Source organism: Brienomyrus brachyistius, chromosome 21 (assembly GCF_023856365.1).
Source record: "Brienomyrus brachyistius isolate T26 chromosome 21, BBRACH_0.4, whole genome shotgun sequence".
Lineage (NCBI taxonomy): Eukaryota > Metazoa > Chordata > Actinopteri > Osteoglossiformes > Mormyridae > Brienomyrus > Brienomyrus brachyistius.
In genome coordinates, this window is record NC_064553.1 from 11,853,019 (window position 1) to 11,874,608 (window position 21,590).

At 43.7% G+C, this 21,590-nt stretch overlaps 1 protein-coding gene across 5 annotated transcripts in view; it reads right to left on the reverse strand.

The window, feature by feature from the left end:
- Positions 1-513: 513 nt before the first annotated feature.
- Positions 514-21,590, reverse strand: part of LOC125716355 (LIM domain containing preferred translocation partner in lipoma) — a 100,972-nt gene continuing 79,895 nt past the window's right edge. For all 5 annotated transcript variants that reach the window (XM_048988559.1, XM_048988555.1, XM_048988557.1 and 2 more), the window contains 5 exons: positions 19,803-19,902; positions 14,009-14,178; positions 4,911-5,089; positions 4,362-4,482; positions 514-3,851 (listed from right to left, as the gene is read on the reverse strand). In XM_048988559.1, coding sequence (XP_048844516.1) covers positions 3,723-3,851; positions 4,362-4,482; positions 4,911-5,089; positions 14,009-14,178; positions 19,803-19,902 — 699 coding nt within the window. In that variant the 3' untranslated portion in view covers positions 514-3,722. The remainder of the gene's footprint in view (positions 3,852-4,361; positions 4,483-4,910; positions 5,090-14,008; positions 14,179-19,802; positions 19,903-21,590) is intronic.

A 21,590-nucleotide genomic window follows, 5' to 3' on the forward strand; every position in this document is an offset into this window, starting at 1 on the left:
CGTGCCAAGAGAGCAGTTTCGGAGTGCACTGTATCAGCCAAGGGCTCCCTAAGCCATCAATTTGTTTGTAAACAGTAGATAAGATTAATGAGCAGCAAATTAAATCCCCGGCTGAGAAACAGAATGGGACACACACACATGCACACGGTGCCTTCGCAGCTCATGAAGGCTATTAAAACACGGCAAAATATACATATATATATATACACACACATACACACTTTGCTTTAATTTTTAAACTCTGAACAATTTGTGAAACTCTAAGCAAAATCACTCATGTCAAGCTTGACTTACAGCCCCCTGGAAATGCTCATCTTATGTCAGGATATTTGATTTCCATCTAATCTAACCGCTTATCCCGGTCAGGGGAGCCGGAGATGTATGATGTACTTGATGTCAATCGATGCAGGCAATTATTTTCCACTACGGAATTATACTTGCCAGAATGATTCAACAAGATCTGGTCAGCAGAAAGAAGTGTAGTTAAAGATCAGGAAATGACACGATGACAACTCCATTCTGAAGCTTTTATTTATTAATGCAGGAGAGGTGAATCCAAAAGTAAACAGTTTGCATAATGTGCCCGACTTACGACGCTGACAGCTTAAAAAGACAGCGTGCAGGTTGCTTGGAAGCAGACAGGTGATACGAGACAAGTCTTGCATTCCGGGATTGTCCTGACCTCATTACACCTGACCTGTGGCGTAGTATAATAGAAAAGAATGGAACCCCTGCCTCAGAAATGTCTACTGAATTCAAAACCAATAAGAACTGGCAGAACTTTACACCTCACATCTCCTCCGCATTAAACTAGATTAAGACCTAAGACCTTTAACGTCACATCTCGTGACGTCACAATAGAATAACACATGGTATTAGAAACATTTTCCACAGTTCATACAGATTAGTGTAATATTTCTATGATCATAATCTCAATACAGCATCGTGATTAGTTACAGAACATGGCCTGCCTGTACTTCCAAATGACATAAATGGTTAGGAATAGTAACAAGACGATAAGCAATTCCTCATTTTTCTGTTTGCCGTCACGGTGAACTCTGAAAGCATTACGCCGGCAGATTATATTAACGCATACATGGTGGTACAGGACACCTCAGAGACACAGCTTAACTTCACACACTCTTGGTGCAGGGAAGTAGTAACGGTTTCCAGATGTAACACAACACACGCGGAAATAAAAATCACCCCCCACCCCAAAAAAACAAAAACAAAATGTTAAGCTATTGATCGCTGTCAACAAAAAAAAAAGAACAGGCCATATCTAATAATAAATCTCTCCTGCACTATAAAGTTGCATGTGGTCCCACGATACTATTACCCTTAAGAAGAATATTAAGCACTAAAACATTCATGGGCTAAAGGCACTTTGCTTGGGTACTTTGCCACATTTAAATAACACTGGAAATAAAAGGAAGGTGAGTAAGCAAAGCAAGGTATACTACCTTATATAAATTTGCATAATTTCTTTAAATATTTTGTTATTTATAAGGAATGTGAAAACCATTACCGTGTTGTAAGGAACGCCAGCACTGCTCTGAGCGCTGCTTTGTAAAATGAGTTTAAAAATATTAAAGTACCGAGCGGGAATGGGGGGGTGGGGGTGGAGGAAAGCTGTGCATTTCCCTGAGGGGACACCAGGCATTCCCTGCCGTGCACTACAGGTAATTTTCATATTAAACCCACCAGTCACGGATCCTTCGGGAAAACGCAGATCTGAGTTCATCTGGCGCAGTATTTAAATCCGTGCACCATGCCTGACTAGTGATTACTGGGGAAGCCGAGAAAGGGACCCCCTTTTTGGGGTGGATTTTCAGAATTCTTCGCCGAAATCTACCTTTCTGGGGTCACAGCAGCTCTCTCTCGCTCTCTCTCTCTCAAGCTAACGTTTCTGCAGTGTGTAGTTAAAGTGAACTGCGAATTACGGTACAGTGCTTCCTAGCTAGCAGGGTATCTGCACCTCGCATGAAGTGTGAGTTCAGGGCTGGTTTAAGAGAGGATCTGAAAAATATGAGGTAACACATTGGACCAAATACGATGTAAAAAAGAAGGCAAGAAAGTGAGAAAGAATAAACGGATTAAGAAATAAAGCAAAGAGGAAAAAAAAAGGTGATAGATAAAAGATTTCTCAACATAGTTGCCTAAAGCCCAGCACATTTTTTTATTTCCAGCTAAAATAGCTTCCCGAAGCAGTGTGAATTTGCAGGTATGCCTGAAAGTGACCGACGCGGCCTGTAGACACGCTGCTTCACAGACGGTGCTGCCACACAAGCAGCACACGAGTCACTGTCTCACTTGCATATTCCCAGTCATAAATTGCTTATATACATATTCAATAAAACCTTTTCAAGTGCAATCTTTGGTAAATGTTCTGTCTTTGGACTCAAGTATACGCACTGATATCTCTCTGCCAGCATCTACGCTAAGTATACAGGTGTGTGTTAGAACAGTATTTAACAATTAGGTAAACAACTTAATCCACTGCGCTTTCGCTAAAGACTTCTCTGGAGAAAGGGAGGAACCAACAGGAAGGAGTAAAGTATGGAACACGAACGCTTTGATTTTAGTCTAGGTACCCACCAGTAATGTTAATAAGTAACCTTAAATATAATAAGTATCTGGATTCAGTATTTATAAGTAATGACAATTGCATGTTAGATTGTCACACAATGTAAGAAAAATTGTAATATTCCTAGTTTCGCTCATCTTTCTGCTAAACCTTGCTTAGTACCTATGACTCAGTTCTATTTTATACTATTGCATACCAATCTCACAAGCAAACTGGTATAAGACCATGTTTTAATGGATACCTAAACAAAAAAAAAAAACTATTTCTGAAGGAAGGATAATCTTCACTCAACTAAGTGCAAATCTACTGCTTAATCCATCTGATTGTGTAAAGCAATTACTGGCTATGCATAAATCTAAGTGTGCGAGTCTCCTACGTTATTCGAAGCCAATACTAATAGGAAAATATGTAGCATTGCTAATATTAAACAATAATATAAGGGGCCGTATGAAGCGAAAAGAATTCAAGCTGCACAATCCCTTTTTTCAGTAAACTGTTGCATAGCCGGGGCCAAACTCTCTGGGCCGTGAACGGATGGAAAAATCTGGACATCCTTGCGCCCATGTGATACCTACGGAGCTCACAAACATTTGGGATTGGGTGGCATTTGGCCTGGACCATCGGCCCAATTATATACAAGGTTTTAAGCATTGACAGTCACGTCAAATTGCCTGAGTGCTAACAGGAAGCTACGTGGTCAGACTGCTGGGAATGCTGCATAGATTAGCCGGTTAGACATTAGCGTACCTGCTCACACACTGAGGCCTAACATCTGGCCTGCCGAAGCAATGCCTGAGCTCAGTGTACAGAGGAAGGAGGTCTTGTGTGTGTGTGTGTGTGTGTGTGTGTGTGTGTGTGTGTGTGAGGGTGTGTGTGCTCAAATGTGATTGGCTGGAAGCTCAACTTGCGGGACGTGCCCCTGCAAGATACGCGGGTTTGGATCACAAGGGGTATTGGGGTGAATTGCTGGGTGGCAGTTTAGTGCGAGGAATAGTTTAGGATATGTGGTATGTAGCAGAGTAGCACTGTGTAGGTAACATGGTTCAGGTTGGGTGAATATTAGCCAGTCCGGGGCGGAGTGCTGTGTGCAGGCTGCTGCTGGGGGTTATGGGGTGCAGGCAGGAATGGAAAGCCCTCAAAGGTCGGTGGTGGCCTTGGCAGTGAGGGCCTGGATGCGCGTGGTGTTGCAGTTCTTGCAGAGGACGTGGCCGTCCAGGGGGTAACAGCCCTGATTGTCACCCTCAGAGAGCAGGGAGCCGCAGTCCTGCAGGAGGAGGACAATGTCAGGGCTGCGGAGCAGGCCAGCACCCTCACAGTCAAGAGAAACATATTTGCTCCCAGTCAATGATTTCCCACCACCTCTCAGGAAAAGTTTCATATGACACTCAATGTAGGGTGCTGGTCGTTACCAAGTTGGCTCCCCCTCAGAAGACAGCAACCTATGTGGCCACCTAAGTCGGTCAGCCTAATATGGTTGACCAGCAATGCATTCAGCACACTGACAATCGGTTTTAGCACTTAACTGTAAGATACGTCCAACCAAACAGATCCGTGTTTATACTTACTCACTTGTCTGGCTTTTTACTGAGCAAATGATCGCACTACAGCACAGAGAAGGGCCTATTAGAAGAAGCCAATGGATACCAGTACAGTTCCATGGTAATTCCTCATGAAGTGCTAACTTCTGGTAATGCTAACCAGGGCCATCTTGACATGAGAGAGGCAGCCCTAGGGAGGACATGCAGACAGGTCGCCGTGGGGACGGGGCACTGACCTCACAGCAGTAGCACTGCACGTGGAAGTCACGGTCTAGAGCCACGATGCGCACGGTCTCCTCCTGGCCCGGGGCTGGCATGATGGGCTCCTTGCATACGGAGCAGCGCGGGGCGTACTTCCTGCCAGGGCAGACAGGGGGCAGCGTCCTTCAGAGCAGCAGAGACACGTACAAACCAGCCAAAATGCACAGCCCCAAAGACACATCTAACTAAATCTCAGTAAGCCCAAAATAAAAGCCCCAAAATTACGCGCTACTTCCATTTTCCAGCTCTAACAGTTAATTACTCCCTTAGATTCTCCATGTTTTGCATACAGTTTATGCCATTTATTTTATATTGTTCTGAAACTGACAATGCTAGCAATAGTTTTAAATGGGATTTTAAAATAATGGCTTTATTCTCAAAGGTATACATGGCATTGTGCATGACAGGGAAAACCGTACACATTTTCAAAGGCCCAAAGAATAACACACGACACGTGCTGACGTGTGGGCGTGTCTATGGGCGGGGTTACCAGAAAGGGGCGTGTCAGCAGGCAGACGCCTTACTTGTGGAAGTCCTCAATGCAGTGGATCTGGTTGCTGGCATCCACAGTGAAGGGGATGCCGTCCAGACTGCGGTGGCACACCACGCAGCTGAAGCAGTGCGGGTGGTAAGCCTTGCCTGTGGCACGCAGAATGCGCTCCATGATGGGCTGGGCACACACATGGCAGGTCTCCAAGGTGTTCTGCATGGGGCATGAAAACCAGGGCATGTATGTAAATAAATAATATACAGATGTGTATTAATCCATATTAATAGGTGCAATATGTATGACTGGACACACAAGAACACATTCCTTGTACTAGAGGTGGATAATTCAGGTCCTGAAGGTAAAAATACAGAACAGCTGTGACTAGGACTCTTTGTACCTGGTTGGTTGAAGCAGAATCTTGGTCTGGATTTGTACTTACTTTCGCTCTGCCTTGTACATACTTGTACTTGAATACATAAAGCAGATTATGCTGACTGGTAAGCATATACACTGAGACCAGCTAAGAAAATATGTCTGAGTCCATCCAATCGATCCTTAAAAATACTTCGAAAACAAATACACACAGTGGGAGCCAGGAGCTGGGTCAGACTAACAGTCAACGTGAGAGTATTTCAGACTGGGCAAAGTCCCCAAACATTCTTTTGTAATATGTTCAATCAGCGGAATGGGCCTTTTCATGCCGGTGTTATGGACACAGCTGGCAAGAGTCCTGGATCAGTTTGATTATCTACCTTCAATGCCCAGATACAGCTAGGACAGAGAGAGGACGAGCTGATCCTAAATCAGGGACAGAGAGAGGACGAGCTGATCCTAAATCAGGGACAGAGAGAGGACGAGCTGATCCTAAATCAGGGACAGAGAGAGAGTGCGTGTGTGTACATATTTTATATTATATATAAAATCAGTGGCAGCTGATGGCTAAAAAAAGAATAAGAAGATAATACATTTTTCAAGGGGGCACCTCCTCTATTTTTGAGATTAAATTATGAAACAAGTACTGTATGTGTCAGTGTATATATATATTATACATTTCTTCCCTTTTTTGCTGGATGGAACTTTAAGTGGAACAGCTCCATTGAAAGCTTCCTGGACATGCTGATTTATATTAAGATCTATGACCAGTTGCATGCAGGCTCCTAGCATCCGATTTTGCATAATAAAACAGAGCAGACCTCTATTACCAGGCAACACAGTTTGCAAACAGCCGACACGTTTATGCTGTTTAGACTGTTCTACATGGCACCTCAAGGAACTATGGGCTCCCATTTCTGTCCACTGAGGAATGATTTGTGTGGCAGGAGCCACCTGGCAGTACCCAGCCTATCTGCACACGATGCCTTTCCCCACAATTCCAGGGTACATTCAATTACTTTCCACCACTTAATTTCAGAACAATACATATTTATTACGACAACTCAACATTGATCATACAGTATTTTCCTGAAACTCCAAAGGAGGAAAACATCTAAACTGATAAAATATGACCAGAAAAACCCTTCGCAGCTGGAATCTTTGCACCGACGTCACAGCAGAGCTAGGTGATTTACATGATTGGGTACATTGTCTGGTAATAACTTTTAAAGATGCTTTACCAAAAACCCCATGTACATCATCAAAAAAAAAAAAAATAAAATAAAAAAATATCCCAATTAAAAACAGCACGTTCAGGCACCGATGGCCACAAGAGGGCACTAGACATTGAAGGATGGCCAGAGATTACAATCCAGCCTCGAAGCACAACGCATTTCAGCGTGTATCATTTGTGCTCAACTTCATACGCTTCAATAAGTATTTGCCCGGGAGACTAAACAAACGTCTGGGTAGATAACGCAGAGTAAAATTTAGGTCAGTCGGCGTTTGGCTGTGGCGTGAGTGGGCAGCGCATGTCCAAACCGACTTGGGCTGTCCATTGGTGCTCATAGAGTCCTACTGTTTTCTGACACTCTCCCACAAGACAGCAACCGCTGGCGTTTGACAGGCCGGAGGGAATTAATGTTTCCAGTCTCCAACTTGCACATTTGCTACGTCACACCGCACTTACACTTGCCCCCCACCGATGATGCATATTTTCCATAGTTTGGTGGCCATTTAATCTGTTCACAATCAATTACACCAAACTACCCCGGCTTTGCATGTTTCCGCACATTGCAGGGGCTACAGATTCACATCCCACCCAGTTCCGTACACACTGTTTAGAAGCCTCCCCGGGACAAAGATGCTTATTTAAATCCCTGGATTTCTTTTCTGAACATTTTTGTGGTGAGTCAACCAAACAAGCAGACCAATATGATTAACGTGTTATTCTCCCCCTGGATCCAAAAAATGGGGTCAGCTGAGAACTCAAGCCAGGCACTGGGAGAGCGGAGAGCTGCTGAACACGGCACGCTTCACCTAACATGCTTCGACAAATACCCAACAGCACCAACAGTGAAGAACTGCATTGTAATGTATCATTAGCAACATCCATTTAGCCACCTTCCAAACGCTTTTCCAGTGTAGGATCCCTGGGAGCCTGGAACCAGTCCCAGAAATTGCAGGGCACACAAAAAAAAAATCCATACACACAGGAAAATGTGCCAAATAATAACAATAAAAACAATAACAATGACAGTAACATTAATAACAACCACAACATTATTATTATTATTATGTTGACATACTAGCATGCTATTATTTGTCGACATACTAGAGTACTAAAGTACAAGGGGGGTGCATCGCTAGCATACAGCTGTGAAGGAGTCAATTAGGCGGAATTGCAGTTAGGCTGAGCTTCCAGTGAACAACCAGTAACAAGGACAAGTTAGCGCTGGAGAAACAGCTGTACAGTACGTCACAATCGCTGAATCTAACTGTAAAAAATAAACACATTCAGGATTGTTAGTTATTAGGAATAATGACGACAATGAATAATAATAATAATAATAATAATAATAATGATAAACATCCACTTCAGTTGCTCTTGAAATTAAAACTAATAAATGGAATAAATTAGGTGGACTGTGTTTACATGCTGTGCAAGTCCTTCACCATTTCTACTTTGTTAGGGCTTGGCTCTGAAGTGCAACAAAAAGTTCTGACGGTAAATTAATCAGAGACATTAGCATCGCAAAGTTCGTAAGTGTGCTCCAGGAGCAGCTGGGTGGAGGAGAAATGTTTTAGCCGGGTGACTTAAGAATTGTGCAATTACATGTGCGATTAAACATCAAAAAAAAAAAAAAAAAGAGAGAGAAATAGAGAGAGAGAGTGAAAAGATGAATTCGCACAGTGCTAAGACGGACAGCATAATTATCAACAGCAAAGTAAAACAGGTTATCTTGGGCTGAAGGACAGGCAGTTATTGTTCACCCTGTGTTTTTTCCTGGATACTTGTGTACACTGGAAGACATGCTTACCAAGTGTGATCTTAGTGGCAAACAAGGTACCCTATAGGCTGTGTCCAAGTGATTAAGGTTTCTCCACCATTAGCCAATCAGCACAATTTCAGACCGCTGATTTCACAAGTGGCGCCTCGAAAAGTCAACTAAGAAACCACTGACAGAAGTGGCTTGGTATTTCTCGAAATGTTAACGCAATATTATAATACATCAGGGTCTGGATTTGCCAAAAGTTGGACAGGGGACGCTTGTCTGGAACGTGCCTCGATTTCTTAACTCGCTCAAACCCACTTCCTGTTCGTTTGATGCAATAGTAAATATTTCTAGTAATAACCACAATTTAATGTCAGCTGTGTTTGACACAAAGTAACAGGCAATTCAGAGTCAAGTCACTGCGTGTTATTGGGTAGAGCTGGATAGCTCATGTCCAGAAACTGACCAAGGTTTTGCTTCTGACAACCAATTGAGGACTCTGTGACTGTGACTCATTTTACATAACTGTTTGGTTGAAACAAAATTTTGGTCAGGATTCTTTACTATCTGGACCTAAACTATCCACCTCTGCTTAGTCGGCTTCGGCACACCAAACAACTCTGACAGCATATGAATCTAACTGTTCAGAAATGCGAATGCCTGTCCACTCTCTCTAAGATACAACAGCAGGTCACTTTTTAGCTCACAGAAACTGTGACCTTCACGGCCCTCGACCTTCAGCCCTGGGAAGGGGCAGACGGGCTAGAGCGAGTTCCCAGACCAAGCGCAGCACTGGCAAAGGGGTGGAAATTAGTGCGGGAGGAAATTTTTTTGCAGCACAAATGAGTCACAGTCCTGAAATGCTTCGGTCTGTTTGCAGAAGAGGTGTGCTCTGCACAGAAGCTGAAAATGGGCCATTTCACATTCTGCATGTCACATGAACAGTAACAGGTATGCAAAATGCACATTGAACCTGACAAACGCGGACTAACCCTGGGAAATACTCTATAAATAACACATTGTGCTGCATCGATCTAGTTAATACTGATTTAAGTAAACAATGCCATTTCAAACAAGAGGAAAGGAAACATGTCTCAACATAAAAAGGTCGCGGGGGTTTAGAAATTATTCTTAGCAGTGTGGTCAAGGTAGGGTAGTGCAGACCTCAGATTGTCAGATATCCCAATTAGACATCCAAAGGAGACAGCCAAGCAATCATTCCCAGTCAGCCATTTAATTTCTGCTACGAGGCTACAGATTGCTGTATTACTGCAGGAACTTGCAAGTGCTCAAACCCTTTGTGGAGACGTGTTCAAAAGGTGGGAAACGGAGAGTCTGAAAAACAGCAGCCTGGATGGGACTGAATGTCAAGCTCCTGCTGGTGGGCAATGAAGAAACAAAAACACCTTAGGAAGCCAGAGCACTTTATCTGTCAGAGTCGGAGGGGGGGGAAGGTGGAAATGACCTATGCTGATAGCCATGCTGGTGGCAAAGCACCACCCCAGGGCAGCTCACCCCAGACGTGAGCCGAGCGGCGATATTGCCACACAGGACCCAAAGAGCCTGGTGCTGCTAATTATTTATGTAGGAGGGTAAGTGTGTGTCACGTTCAATCTCTGGCTGCAAGATATAACCACAGCCGACAGACGTGACCCCGATGCATTCGGGTTTATTTAATTCATTAATGCAACTAATTGGAGGCAAAACCGTCAACCAAAATGCTTCTATACCAGCAGTAAACACACTATGCTTTTACACTATAAGCTATGGCTTAGCGTTTCTTTTGTGTGTGTGTGTACTGCAAAGGCTGTTGGAATGATTCAATGATTTTCCTTTCCCCCCCATGTGGCAGTTAGGTAATGAAGTCAAAGTTGGATCAACGGCAGATCCAGAGGCTGCAGCTTATGCACAGGAAGAATGGAGCATTCTGGGATAGCGGGATTTTAGGCAATGCCCCCACCGGGTCCTCGCAGCCAGTGGTGACGGAATGCACAGGAAGCTCGCCTCGGACCTTGCACGAGTGGCGCTACTTGAAATGTATTTTTACTTATGAAACCAGAAATCGATCCCTGTGACCTGAGCACTTCATCCTGCGAAATCACAGAGCTCCACGTGAGGCTTTTAATGCAGGGCCTCCCATAGGGGCCAAGGGTGAACTTTAGCCCCATAATTTGATGTGGCGAGGAGTGTTAGCTTTATAGAAGTCAAAGTATCTCAGTAACTCAGGCCTAAAATCACTGAAGCCTGCATCTGCAAAACCCATGGACCCTTACCACAGCCCGAGGCCCTAAAGCACAGATTAATGGGGGACACACCATTAGTGTTTTTCTTGGAAATGCAAAGCAGGCTGCAGCTTCAATCCTATACTGAACACGTGAGACATGCCCGACTAATCTAATCGCATCCTCACGCTTGTTGTATGCAAACGTGGCAGGAACGCGATTCTGGGCCGACAAAGGCACGGGCGACAGCACGGGTCATCGGTACACGGTAAACGGGAAGAAGAAAACAATGCCGGCCTGTCGCTAATCGCTTCATCGTGGCACAGAAATCGGCCCATGCAAAGTGGGGATTGACTGAACGCGACCGTGCGAGACCTCGATACCGCCATACTGAAAAGGGGAGTGACTGTCTGAGAGTGACAATCACCCTGTCTGAAGACAAGCGCTGGACAAAAAGTGCAGGAAACAGATGAGGATGATGTACGGAGGCGCCAAAGTCGCTCCTATGGAATACAAACGGCGCGGCGCACACCTGTCCCGAATTTCCCCGATAACAGGTAGGAGAGCCAATAGGACACTCTATGCTCTATATTAGGGGATCCCAATTCCAGGTTCGTGGACCAGTATTCCAATGGGCCACAGAACGCTGGAGGTTCATTTTCAAAAATACATACTAACTATACATATAAAAAATTTTAATGCCCTCTCACATTTGCACATTCTGTTTATATCTGACACAATAATACAGTACATTCACGAAATTGCCATTTGACTGGTTCGTAAAATTTCTGAAGAGCATAAACCGAATTTGCAGATACCAACACACTGGAAATCCCTACTACTCTATATGTATTACATGGTGGTTCACTGTTCAAGATCCCCAGAAAATGCTACGTCTATGAATGTATGTGGTCAAGCAGCTCATAATAGGAGGAGGAATGAAAGTGTGAGGCTGTTGTCTACTAGAAGGCTGAGCAGCGGTGCACAGAGGTACTGAGTCACTTCTACTGCACAAGAGTGGGGCTGGGGGCCACTGCACCGTCCCCACTGCCCCCCATGTGACAGGCAGGCGTGCGTATCTGCGGCCGGCCTGAGGTCGCATCTTGAAACAATGCAGCCAGCGAGCAGGAGCGTGAAAATGCAGGTCCCGCATAGAGTGCTGCGTGGGGTTTCCTGGAATGCCGCGCGTCGCCCAGCCGGCCTGGACTTCTGAGAAACGCCGCGTGAGTAATTCAGGCCGGTCTCCTCTCTTTTCAGGAGAAACGCGTCACTGCGGGAGCTCTTCAGCTCACTGCTAAAGATGGTGAGACGGAGTGTGGCGCAGGGTCTCCTGCCCGGGAAGCGATTATTAACATCACCATGGCGACTTCCAACAACTGCCCTGTATAGAATGGCAAAGTCAGCCTCCTCAAACTGAAGAGGGAAACAAGCAGGGGCATTAGAAATAGGGAGAACAGGGGGGACGCACCCCCCCCCCCCCGACAAACAAATAAATAAGTGTGTGCTCCTTATATTTTATGAATCTGCTTGTTACTGAGTCCAATTCGCTATACATGCGCAGCAGGAAAACAAAACCTATACACCTGATGGAGATTGAAGGCCTGTATCAGACAAACTCATTTTATCATGACTGAATCAGTTATTTTTTTAGATATGTTTTTTTTGTGAAGCTGTACCCTAATCAGTGTTAGTCTTATTTTAATTGATGAGATCTTTAAAATAATCTTTACAAGTCTCATATATAGCATCCTTTCGTAGTACGCCCATTGTGATATCACGATATACACCACCAACCCCCCATTCTCAGTCGGGGTAAATTAGTTCCCCTCCAAAAATCCTTCCGGTGCCAATGGAGACAAGTGCTGGTATATTGCAAAGTATATATTAATTTGAAAACAATTAAACTTTACTCTGAATGGTCCTGTAGCTCTAACGACACAAAGGTCGTGGGTTCAAATCCCAGAGCATACACATGAATTGTAACCCTTCCATATACTATATGTTGCTTTGCATAAAAGTATCAGAAATATTATTAAATGTAAATAAATGGCTTGAATACCATGCAATCATGCAATAACAACATGTAAAAAGTAACAGTAATGATGCATCCCGAGCAGAAAAGTATAAGCCTACGGCGAGGCACAGTGTCCCCTATTAAAGCTTCACTGGGAGGGCCACACAGGATACACCTGTCCTGACAGCTGCCCAAAAACACAACATGTCCTGTACCACAAGGGGGACAGTTACTTCCCTGAAAGGCTGGGGGTAATTTTACACCACCACACCAACCTACAACTTCCCCTTTCCCATTCAGCACAACAAAAGAAAAAAAAACAAATACCTTGGAGATGTGGGCCTTCAAATTTAATAGCAACTGTAGTGGAAAAAATACTGGATTTATCACTGTGGAAGTGAAGGATGTGGAGCCAGATTGACATTTACTGCAGGCATCTACAGCACACGCTTGGCTAAGAGCGCTAACAGAGTACCACCTTAAGATGGTACTGAATTAGCTGCATACCCTTCGGACAGAGAACCAGGGCCCAACTACTGTAAGCAGTAAAACTCTACTAACTGTCAAAGCACCGCATTGCCCTGATTGACTTAAATACCCCAAATGTTAAGAAAGAAACAACCCCGGTAGGCACGGCAACGCGTAGCCAGCATCCTCAGCACTTCCATTCTTGTGAAGTTGTGTAACCTGCAGTTACAGTAAATAGAAGTGCCACAAGATTACGAAAACTTTCATCTCGTGAACTCTCAGAAACGACGATTTCACCGCGGCACTCAAATTTCCTGTTTTCGATGAGATCTGTAGCTTGAAGCAATGATAAAATTTCCAAAAGAAGCATCTAGCTACGAAAAAGGAAGAGGCAGCGGGGAAGACCATTATTCGGTTTCAGATCTACAAAGGGAAGTAATCCTATCTTGGAATTGAGTTTGATTTGAATGCTGCCTTTGACATCTCAAGGGAGACGCGTCTGTTTCTTGGGTGCTTATCAGATCTGCCTCCCCACAGGTTTGCCTATCGGCCGGCTGAATCCCACTCGCACCATGGAAACCCGATACCAGCCTCAGTGTCTTACAAGTGCACATCTGCTGGCAGCACTGGGAGTGCCTCGGGGCCGGCCAGTGCGAGGGACAGAGGAGTTTAAGAGGGGGTGGCTTTGTATCTGCGCTAAAATGGAACCATGGAAAGGACCAAGACTTTCTGGAGGAACAAATACTAAAAAGCCTGGCACATAAATCTCATGAATGTGGCAACCTATCAAATCCAGTTAGGTTATATGTACAAAAAAAACCTCACAAGTTAACCCCATGAGACATTCAGTGTTAAAACTCCAGAGAATATGTTGAACTGCATTAGCTCACAGAACTGGCTGGCTTTGTTCACCATAATCCTCTACACGACAATTGTATTTTGGCCTTGAATTTTGTCATGTGGTAGACTACAGTGCTGAGAGTGTATCAGTGTTACAAATGGGACAGTCTAAGTACTCATAATCAAGCATTGTGACAAATGGGACGGACTGGATACTCACAATGTAACAGGGCTCACAGTAGGCCTTTTTCTCCATAGCATAGAAGGGCCTTCCGCGAAGCTTGGTGCCACAGGTCATGCAGACGAAACAATCCACGTGGAACACCTGGTCCATGGCGGTGCAACCGGTGCCCTCGCCCACCACATTCTCGCCACAGCTGGCACAGCGTCCTGTGGTCAAAGGGCACAGGGTCAGAGGGTACGGATGGCCAAGCACCCACAGCACTGGCTCATCTCCTCCCAAAGACACGACATTGAACGCCAGTAATATGCAGGCATACTGTACCAACCAAATTCAATTTCAGTAGTAGTTTATTCAAATTTAAACCAATTATGTTTTGCATTTATTGCGCATATACACATGGAAGCAGGCAAGTCAAAACGTTCAGCGACCGGGACAGTTTCTTTGCCTTAACGGACTAACAGCAGTGAAGAAGGAGAACATAACAGAATGTTATGTAGTTGTCTTTAATTGAGTTGAAGATATCTTTAATTGAGTTTAAGATGTCTTCAGCTCAATGAAAGATATCGGCAACTCAATTAATGACACTCACAATTTAATTAGCGGTATCTGGAAATAATGGGGCTTTAGAGATATCTCTGAGCGTTCTCTCTTTGTAATTCTTCAGGCTGATAGAATCTGGCAAAAAAAAACCTTCAGATATTAAGAATTAATTTAAGTTTAGCTGAGTGATTTTATTCTTCTGTTTTCCCTCCCCAATAATTTAAGCAAGTTTCACTGACGAATGAAGTGTTTCAGGATCTAGAACGTTCCTTTCGTGGTTCCAGCGCACGTGACAGAAAATTATGCAACAAACTGCAGAGAGGTGTGAGAATCGTTTTGATGCTAAACGATGTTTTACACACTTTTGCAATTAAACGGAACACAAGGAAGTGTTCCATCTGTACGAGCTACAAGTCACTCTGAAGTTTCATGCCGATATCATTTGGCGATAATGATTCATCAGTCCCATCACGTCGATGGTGTGCAAAATATGGGTATCAGTGGCAATGAGAAAAACAACCAAATCTGCAGAGATAATTTAAATCTTTAATCTGAATTGACCTTTCCCACAAAAACATAGAAAAGGCCAGCAAATCTTTGATCAGGGCGGCATGCAAGTCGCGATGTTCTTCAAATAAACTATACAGTTCAGCACATTTAATTAAGAGAGCGTGGCTCAGTTAAACGACGAATGCTGGACACGACGACAAACCTAATAGAACGTTTACATTCAACGATATTGAATTAATCTGATCCAAATTGTACAAATGTTCCATTCATATGGGGCGTTTTAAACACAGTTAACCCAAAAAACAAATAAAAAAACCACAGACAGTAAAGTGACAGGTGGCTGGCAAAAGGATGTATTTATCTGCTATCTGCATTAGCAATCTGATCACTATCAGCAGCAATCTGGAAACTTATGGTCCGTGTCACCGGTTTCAGGCCTAAATCGATGACTATTAGAAAGCACATGGAAACTCTGAGGCAGACAGGGCCAACCCAGGCATTATGTGCACTGAACCGAGCTGGACTGGGCTCGCATTACTGCTTGCCAGCCGGCGCGCAACTCAAGGTATCCTGCCTTTTATAGACAGTAAGTCAGGGTAACAAACCTGGTTACTTCATCTATTTTTACATTACCTGCAGCATAAAATTACACCTTAACCAAGGCTGCTGAGCTGCTTCAGAGAGAATCCAGACACTTGAATGGAAAGAATTTGTCACTAAATCTTCCAGACTAAGAATAATTTAATAAGGCTTTCAGGGGATTCTAATGCAAGTTTTAATATTGTTTTAAGGAGTTCTCTTTTATAGTACATTTTGTTTTGTTAAATAACACAATCTTTTAGTTCCTTCACAAATTTTTTATGAGTACGGTCAATTCATCTAGAGCAATAGAATTAAGAGTATTAAAAAGGCAAAACCCAACATGGAGCTGAGAGATGGCTCATTTGTGAACTGGGCCCAACAGCACAGCTAAGAGACTCGTCCCGTATAATGATAACCGAATGCGTTCAGCAAAGACGACAAGTAAACGCGGCAGCCAAGCATGACCCAGTCCGAGGTCGTGCCACTTCAACGGCTTGTACTTCACTTGTCGTGACATTTCCAAGCAAGAGGAAACCCAGAACCAAAACCATTGAGAGCTCGCTCAAGGCTACCAAACACTATGCAAATGCACTCAGCCATTGAACCGAGTATCTAGGACAATGCTCCAAACTGCCCAACGGAAATCCCATTAATGCACATCGGCTTGCAGAGCTTCCTTTATTTCTGTGTAGTATATGCTATGTTGCACTGAGCAAGCGCTAACTGCCAGCTACATCATCTTTATTTAGCTACTTTGGCTCTTCTGCTTGCCCTTCATCCCAGGAAGCCTTTTCCAACACAGTTTGATAACCCTTCCTATATTACTCACCTAGATTTCACATCAATTTCGAGGGCACTTGTACCTAACATGAGAGGATGAATATCTAGAGCTGACTTTTCATTCTTGTTGAACCAAGATGACAACCAATGTGTTCTAGGAAGCTGAACTTAATTTTACAGTCTTTACTATCTTTAGATCATTGATTATAGATTATACACTCAGATGCCTCTCCATCATATTCTATTGAGTATAAACAATCTCTAGAAATCAGTACATTCATTAAACGTAGTAGAGAGCAACACAATGAAGGGTATTTCAGAACATTTATAAATCTGGCCCAGTGTGTCCTGGTTTTTAGCTTCACGACCTGTACCCACTGCCCTAGAAAGAGATACACCTACGCAGCACAACCTACCATGTCTGCCCATGATCACCAGAAACATCTGCCATCACAATTAACGAATCTTCTCTGTATGGAATACGCAGTAAAAAGGACCAATTCAATTCATGCATTACAATAAAAATTCTAGTACGCAAATGGAAAACGATGCACTAACGTAACTAAAATGCAGTCTTTGACCTGCTGCACGTGGGCTGCTTTAAAGCAATACTAAGGATGATATTAAAAGGCCAATGCGACATCTCTAAGTCTGTGATGTGACCGCACTCTGCAATCCAAATGATTAAAATCTGACGACGCCCATATTTTGAAGCCAGGGTGCAAGATCAGTAGGGTGCAATCATGAGTTTGTAGTAGTGTGCTCGCTATCAGCGACAGGACAAGTGGCGTCTAATGAGTCAGCCATTTCCTGCAGTGCAGGGGGGCTGCTCTGCATTACTACACTATCCATTACTAACAAAGATAAAGGCCACATCGGAATCACTGTCAGGTTTCTAAACAACCTCTTACCCTTAATTCACAAGGCCCTCCATCTAGTGTTCAGCTTCTGGGAGCTATTAATAACAAAACCATTAAAGGATGTGACCAAAACACACTTCCTAGGAAAAACAGAGCCATTCAGAAACAACAAAAAAAGAACAAAACAAGGAACTAGAAAATCTAAGTTTAATAGAATTAAGTATAAGAAAAACAGAAAGAGCCTTAATTAAATTTCAAAGGGAACCTTTGTAAACAGATGAATCAACAAAGAGTCTTGTCGGTGTGCGCTGGGTGCAAACTAGTAATGAGGCTTCTAAGAAGCACAAATCTAAGCTAGATCAATTAAGAACAAAAGCAAAAAAAAAGATACAGAAAAATGAATCAGACCAGCAGGCAAAGTGTATCAAACTAGCTTTAACTCTTAAGCCATTACAACAAAGGAACGTTTCCATCGAAGGAACAGAGAGAGATGCCTCGCTTCCGGCACAAGAGCCAGAGGTGAGGGATCTTGGTGTCGTTCCCCCTATTCTGCCCACAGCCATCACAATGGAGATGCTGGGATGACTGTGGTTTGGAGATACCTTGTGACCATGTGGGGAATTCAGAAAGGGAACGTGGGCAGCAGAGAAAAGCTTGTTGTCCTCTCTGGGGTTTGTACTTCTCCAAAGGCCACACCTGTTTCCAGACACACTGTGAAAAGAGGACCCTCTCTATGCAAAACAGACTGATCGGGATTAATCTAACTGGAACAACTGGAGGCCAACATGGCAGAGGTCCCAGGTCTTCTTATAATATATTGTGTATGTATGTTTAATGGTATGTAGATGCACAGAGTTGGGTAATTCATGTTCAGAAAGTCCACACCAAGATTTTGTTTCAACCAACCAGTTCAGTATAACGAGTCACGGTCACAGAGTACTCAGCTGGTATGTTGAAACAAAATCCCGATCTGGACTTTCACTCGCCGGACCCGAATTACCCAACTCGGTAAAAAGTCTCAGAACCCACATTTTTTTCATTGGCCTTAAAGTCAGGACCCAGTTCTGAATATCTCAATCTTCCACTTTAAACATATAATCCGAATATGTGAATAATGGAGGGGGCGGCGGGGGTGGGCTAGTGGTTTAAATTTGCCGAACAGCAGTGGAGGGCAGTCTGTACAGAGCGCTTCAATAAAATTTTCCAAACATGGTGGGATGGCATTTTCAGACCAGGGCGGTGAGCTTTTTAATCATTAGAAAACAAACAAGTCCAGGAATACTATTATTTTTCATTTGTTTTTATCCACATGCTCCGCGACGCAGTGAAAATGCACTGCAGTGCTTAGGGTTCTGAATACAGGTCTGCTGTTGACCCCATGTTAATGAGAGGTCAAAGTAAAATGGGCAGATTTGTTAGTCGGACAGGAAGTCGACTAGCTCAGTGCAACAGTCATACTGTCAAGGGGCACTGGATGGTAAGGAGCCCTACTAGGTGATAAATATGGGCTCCAGGGAATATCAGATTTGCTTTGTAAACTCAAAAAATAGCAATAGTGTCCCAGTCAGAGTGAAGACACCTTCAGAGAAATCACTATTAAGTGCACCCCTCCCCAACCACTCCTTAGTCACTAATGTGATTACACATTCCAAGGAAGGGGAACCCAGAACTAAACTGTTTCCATTTGTAGGCCGCATAGGTCAAGGTTAAAAATACGTGGATTATAGTAACATGCTGTTAAAGCTGTACTGATAAGCAACAGGAACGCCCCACCAAGAGAACTACTCACACGGAACCATTCTGACAAACGTGCAGATGTACAAACAAGTGAAGCTAAAGAGCAGGGCTGCAGATTTCAGACCAAGACTAAAGAGTCACAGTGACACAGTACTGAACTGGTTGGTTGAAACAAAATCTAGGTCTGGATTTGTACTCTCTGGACCTGAAATCTCCACCTCTGCTAAATGGATATTTCTGGTGGATAAGCATATATTTGTTAGGCTTTATATTAGCGTATGATTGTATATTCATAAATTGCACTGGGGCAAGTATAACATTTGTTTTTATTTGCATGTCTACTATGTGCACTATAAACGTATCTGTAGTGAACTATTGTGTTGCATTTTGTTCTTGTTAAATACTTGTTTACTTTAGCAAACCTGAACTGTACCATCAGGGAAGGATACGTTTCAGCGGAAAGCACATATTTATCTTTCCACACAGATCGCACATTTCTACAAATTAACAGATTTAATGAGGGACACACTATTTCAGCCATGGTCCTCCAATACACAGGATGTTATCTAGGCCAGAAGCCATGACTCACAGGGCAAATACGGTGGGGGGGGGGAATCTGCCAGCAGCCTACTTAGATTCTTCACCCCTGACCCCCACACACACACACACCTTTAGATTTCGTGTTCCACAGCCCACACTGGAAGAAGTCCGATATTGGTTTAAAAACATTTTTCATAAACCTTGAGATGGACACCTGCTCCAGGAAAGACGAAGAAGCAAACAGGGGGTGTGAGGGTTTCAGGGTTTCTCCCCCGTCTTACCGAAGTACTCCTCGGACGGGGGGTGCTCCATGTCGTACAGCATCCGCTTGGTCAGACGGTCCAGCTCCTCCTCGGGGCGGCTGGTCATGGGGGCAGGACCCTGGAAAACAGACACATGACAGCACTTCAATGCCAGCGTAACCAAATTCACTGTTAAGGTGTATCGGTCTGGCAGAGCCTTTGGCAAGTGGCTGGATGAGAGATCAGAGGAGCCGGTTAACTTTTTAACTCTGGAAGCATGATAACTGAGGCTGTTTGAGCTTTAGAAATACAGAAATCCAGGCCCGAGAAAAGTCTTGGCAAGTAAGGGAACAGTAAGGCGGCTGATTTACTGACATCGCCGTTTATCACCAAATAGATGAGTCAAGGTATTCGTGCCAATTTGATATGTCACTGCAAATGTGGCCCAGACCAGTGTTTACGGATCATCACGTCCCCTGAGAATATTTAAGGATCAATTTTGTACCTTTGATTGTAAAATCAGAAATGCAATATAATCTAAATGTAATGTTATCTTACACTACAGATATGGGAAGTAATATATACATACATTTTATATATATCATAAATACAATACACTTTTACCTCAAGTTCACTTATGATACTTTAACATTCAGAGGACTGACACTGTTGTAAAATATGAAGCTTATTAAAATATTAAGAACGCCTTAAATCACACTATATAATTTAAGTGTGCCAAATGAACGCTTCGATTGTCATTTACTTCAAGGTTATTTTAATGAACTGCATTAAGTGATTGTCTGGCTTGCATTCCACCTAATACATTATAACAAATAGTGGCAGGTAATAAGAATTTACATGCTGGCAGAAATAATGGCCCACAATTAACAATTCATTTCCTTTTGAGGGATGGGGAACTCGGCAAGTATGTTACTGTGCCACTGTATCCCCAGACAGGGGGAATCGGCAAGTATGTTATTGCACCATTGCATCCCTGAACAGGGGGAGCCAGCGAGTATGTTACTGCGCTACTGCATCCTCAGACAGGGGGAGTCAGCGAGAATGTTACTGCGCTACTGCATCCTCAGACAGGGGGAGTCAGCGAGAATGTTACTGCGCTACTGCATCCTCAGACAGGGGGGATCAGCGAGTATGTTACTGCGCTACTGCATCCTCAGACAGGGGGAGTCAGCGAGTATGTTACTGCGCTACTGCATCCTCAGACAGGGGGAGTCAGTGAGTATGTTAATGTGCTACTGCACTACTGCATCCCTGGACAGGAGGACTGTGTGCCACACTGCTGGCCAAGACTGTACTTTTTGGCTGTACTTTTTGGTACAACTGCACCTGCAGACATTGCATAATTCAGAATTACTGCCGTTTGGTTATAAGCCCGCTACCTCAGAGTTACATGTAGATTGAAGAAATGCTGAAAACAAGGTTTCCATGTGTAATAACTCCTTCTGCGAATTCTTCCTCTGAACTGGATCTTTTCGGAACTGGAACTACGATTCCAATGAAAGTCACCTGGGATGTTCGGGGTGCACAGACATGAATTAACTCAAAGAGCATAATATACATACCTATATTAAGCCTCAGTCCTGTATGATATTGTTCATATTTTAGAATGCCTGTTAAAGGAACAACCCCACCCATGCCCCTTTACCCAGAGCAGGAATGCGTCTATGACATCACTATCCCCGAGTAGATCTTCCGATTATCTGTGTGACACCTATGCCTGGCTGCCCCTCCGCCAGGACGAGCTGATGGACACGTCAAGAACTACTGCGCTTCTGTCATGGGATGGTCATGAGACACAGGCTGCTC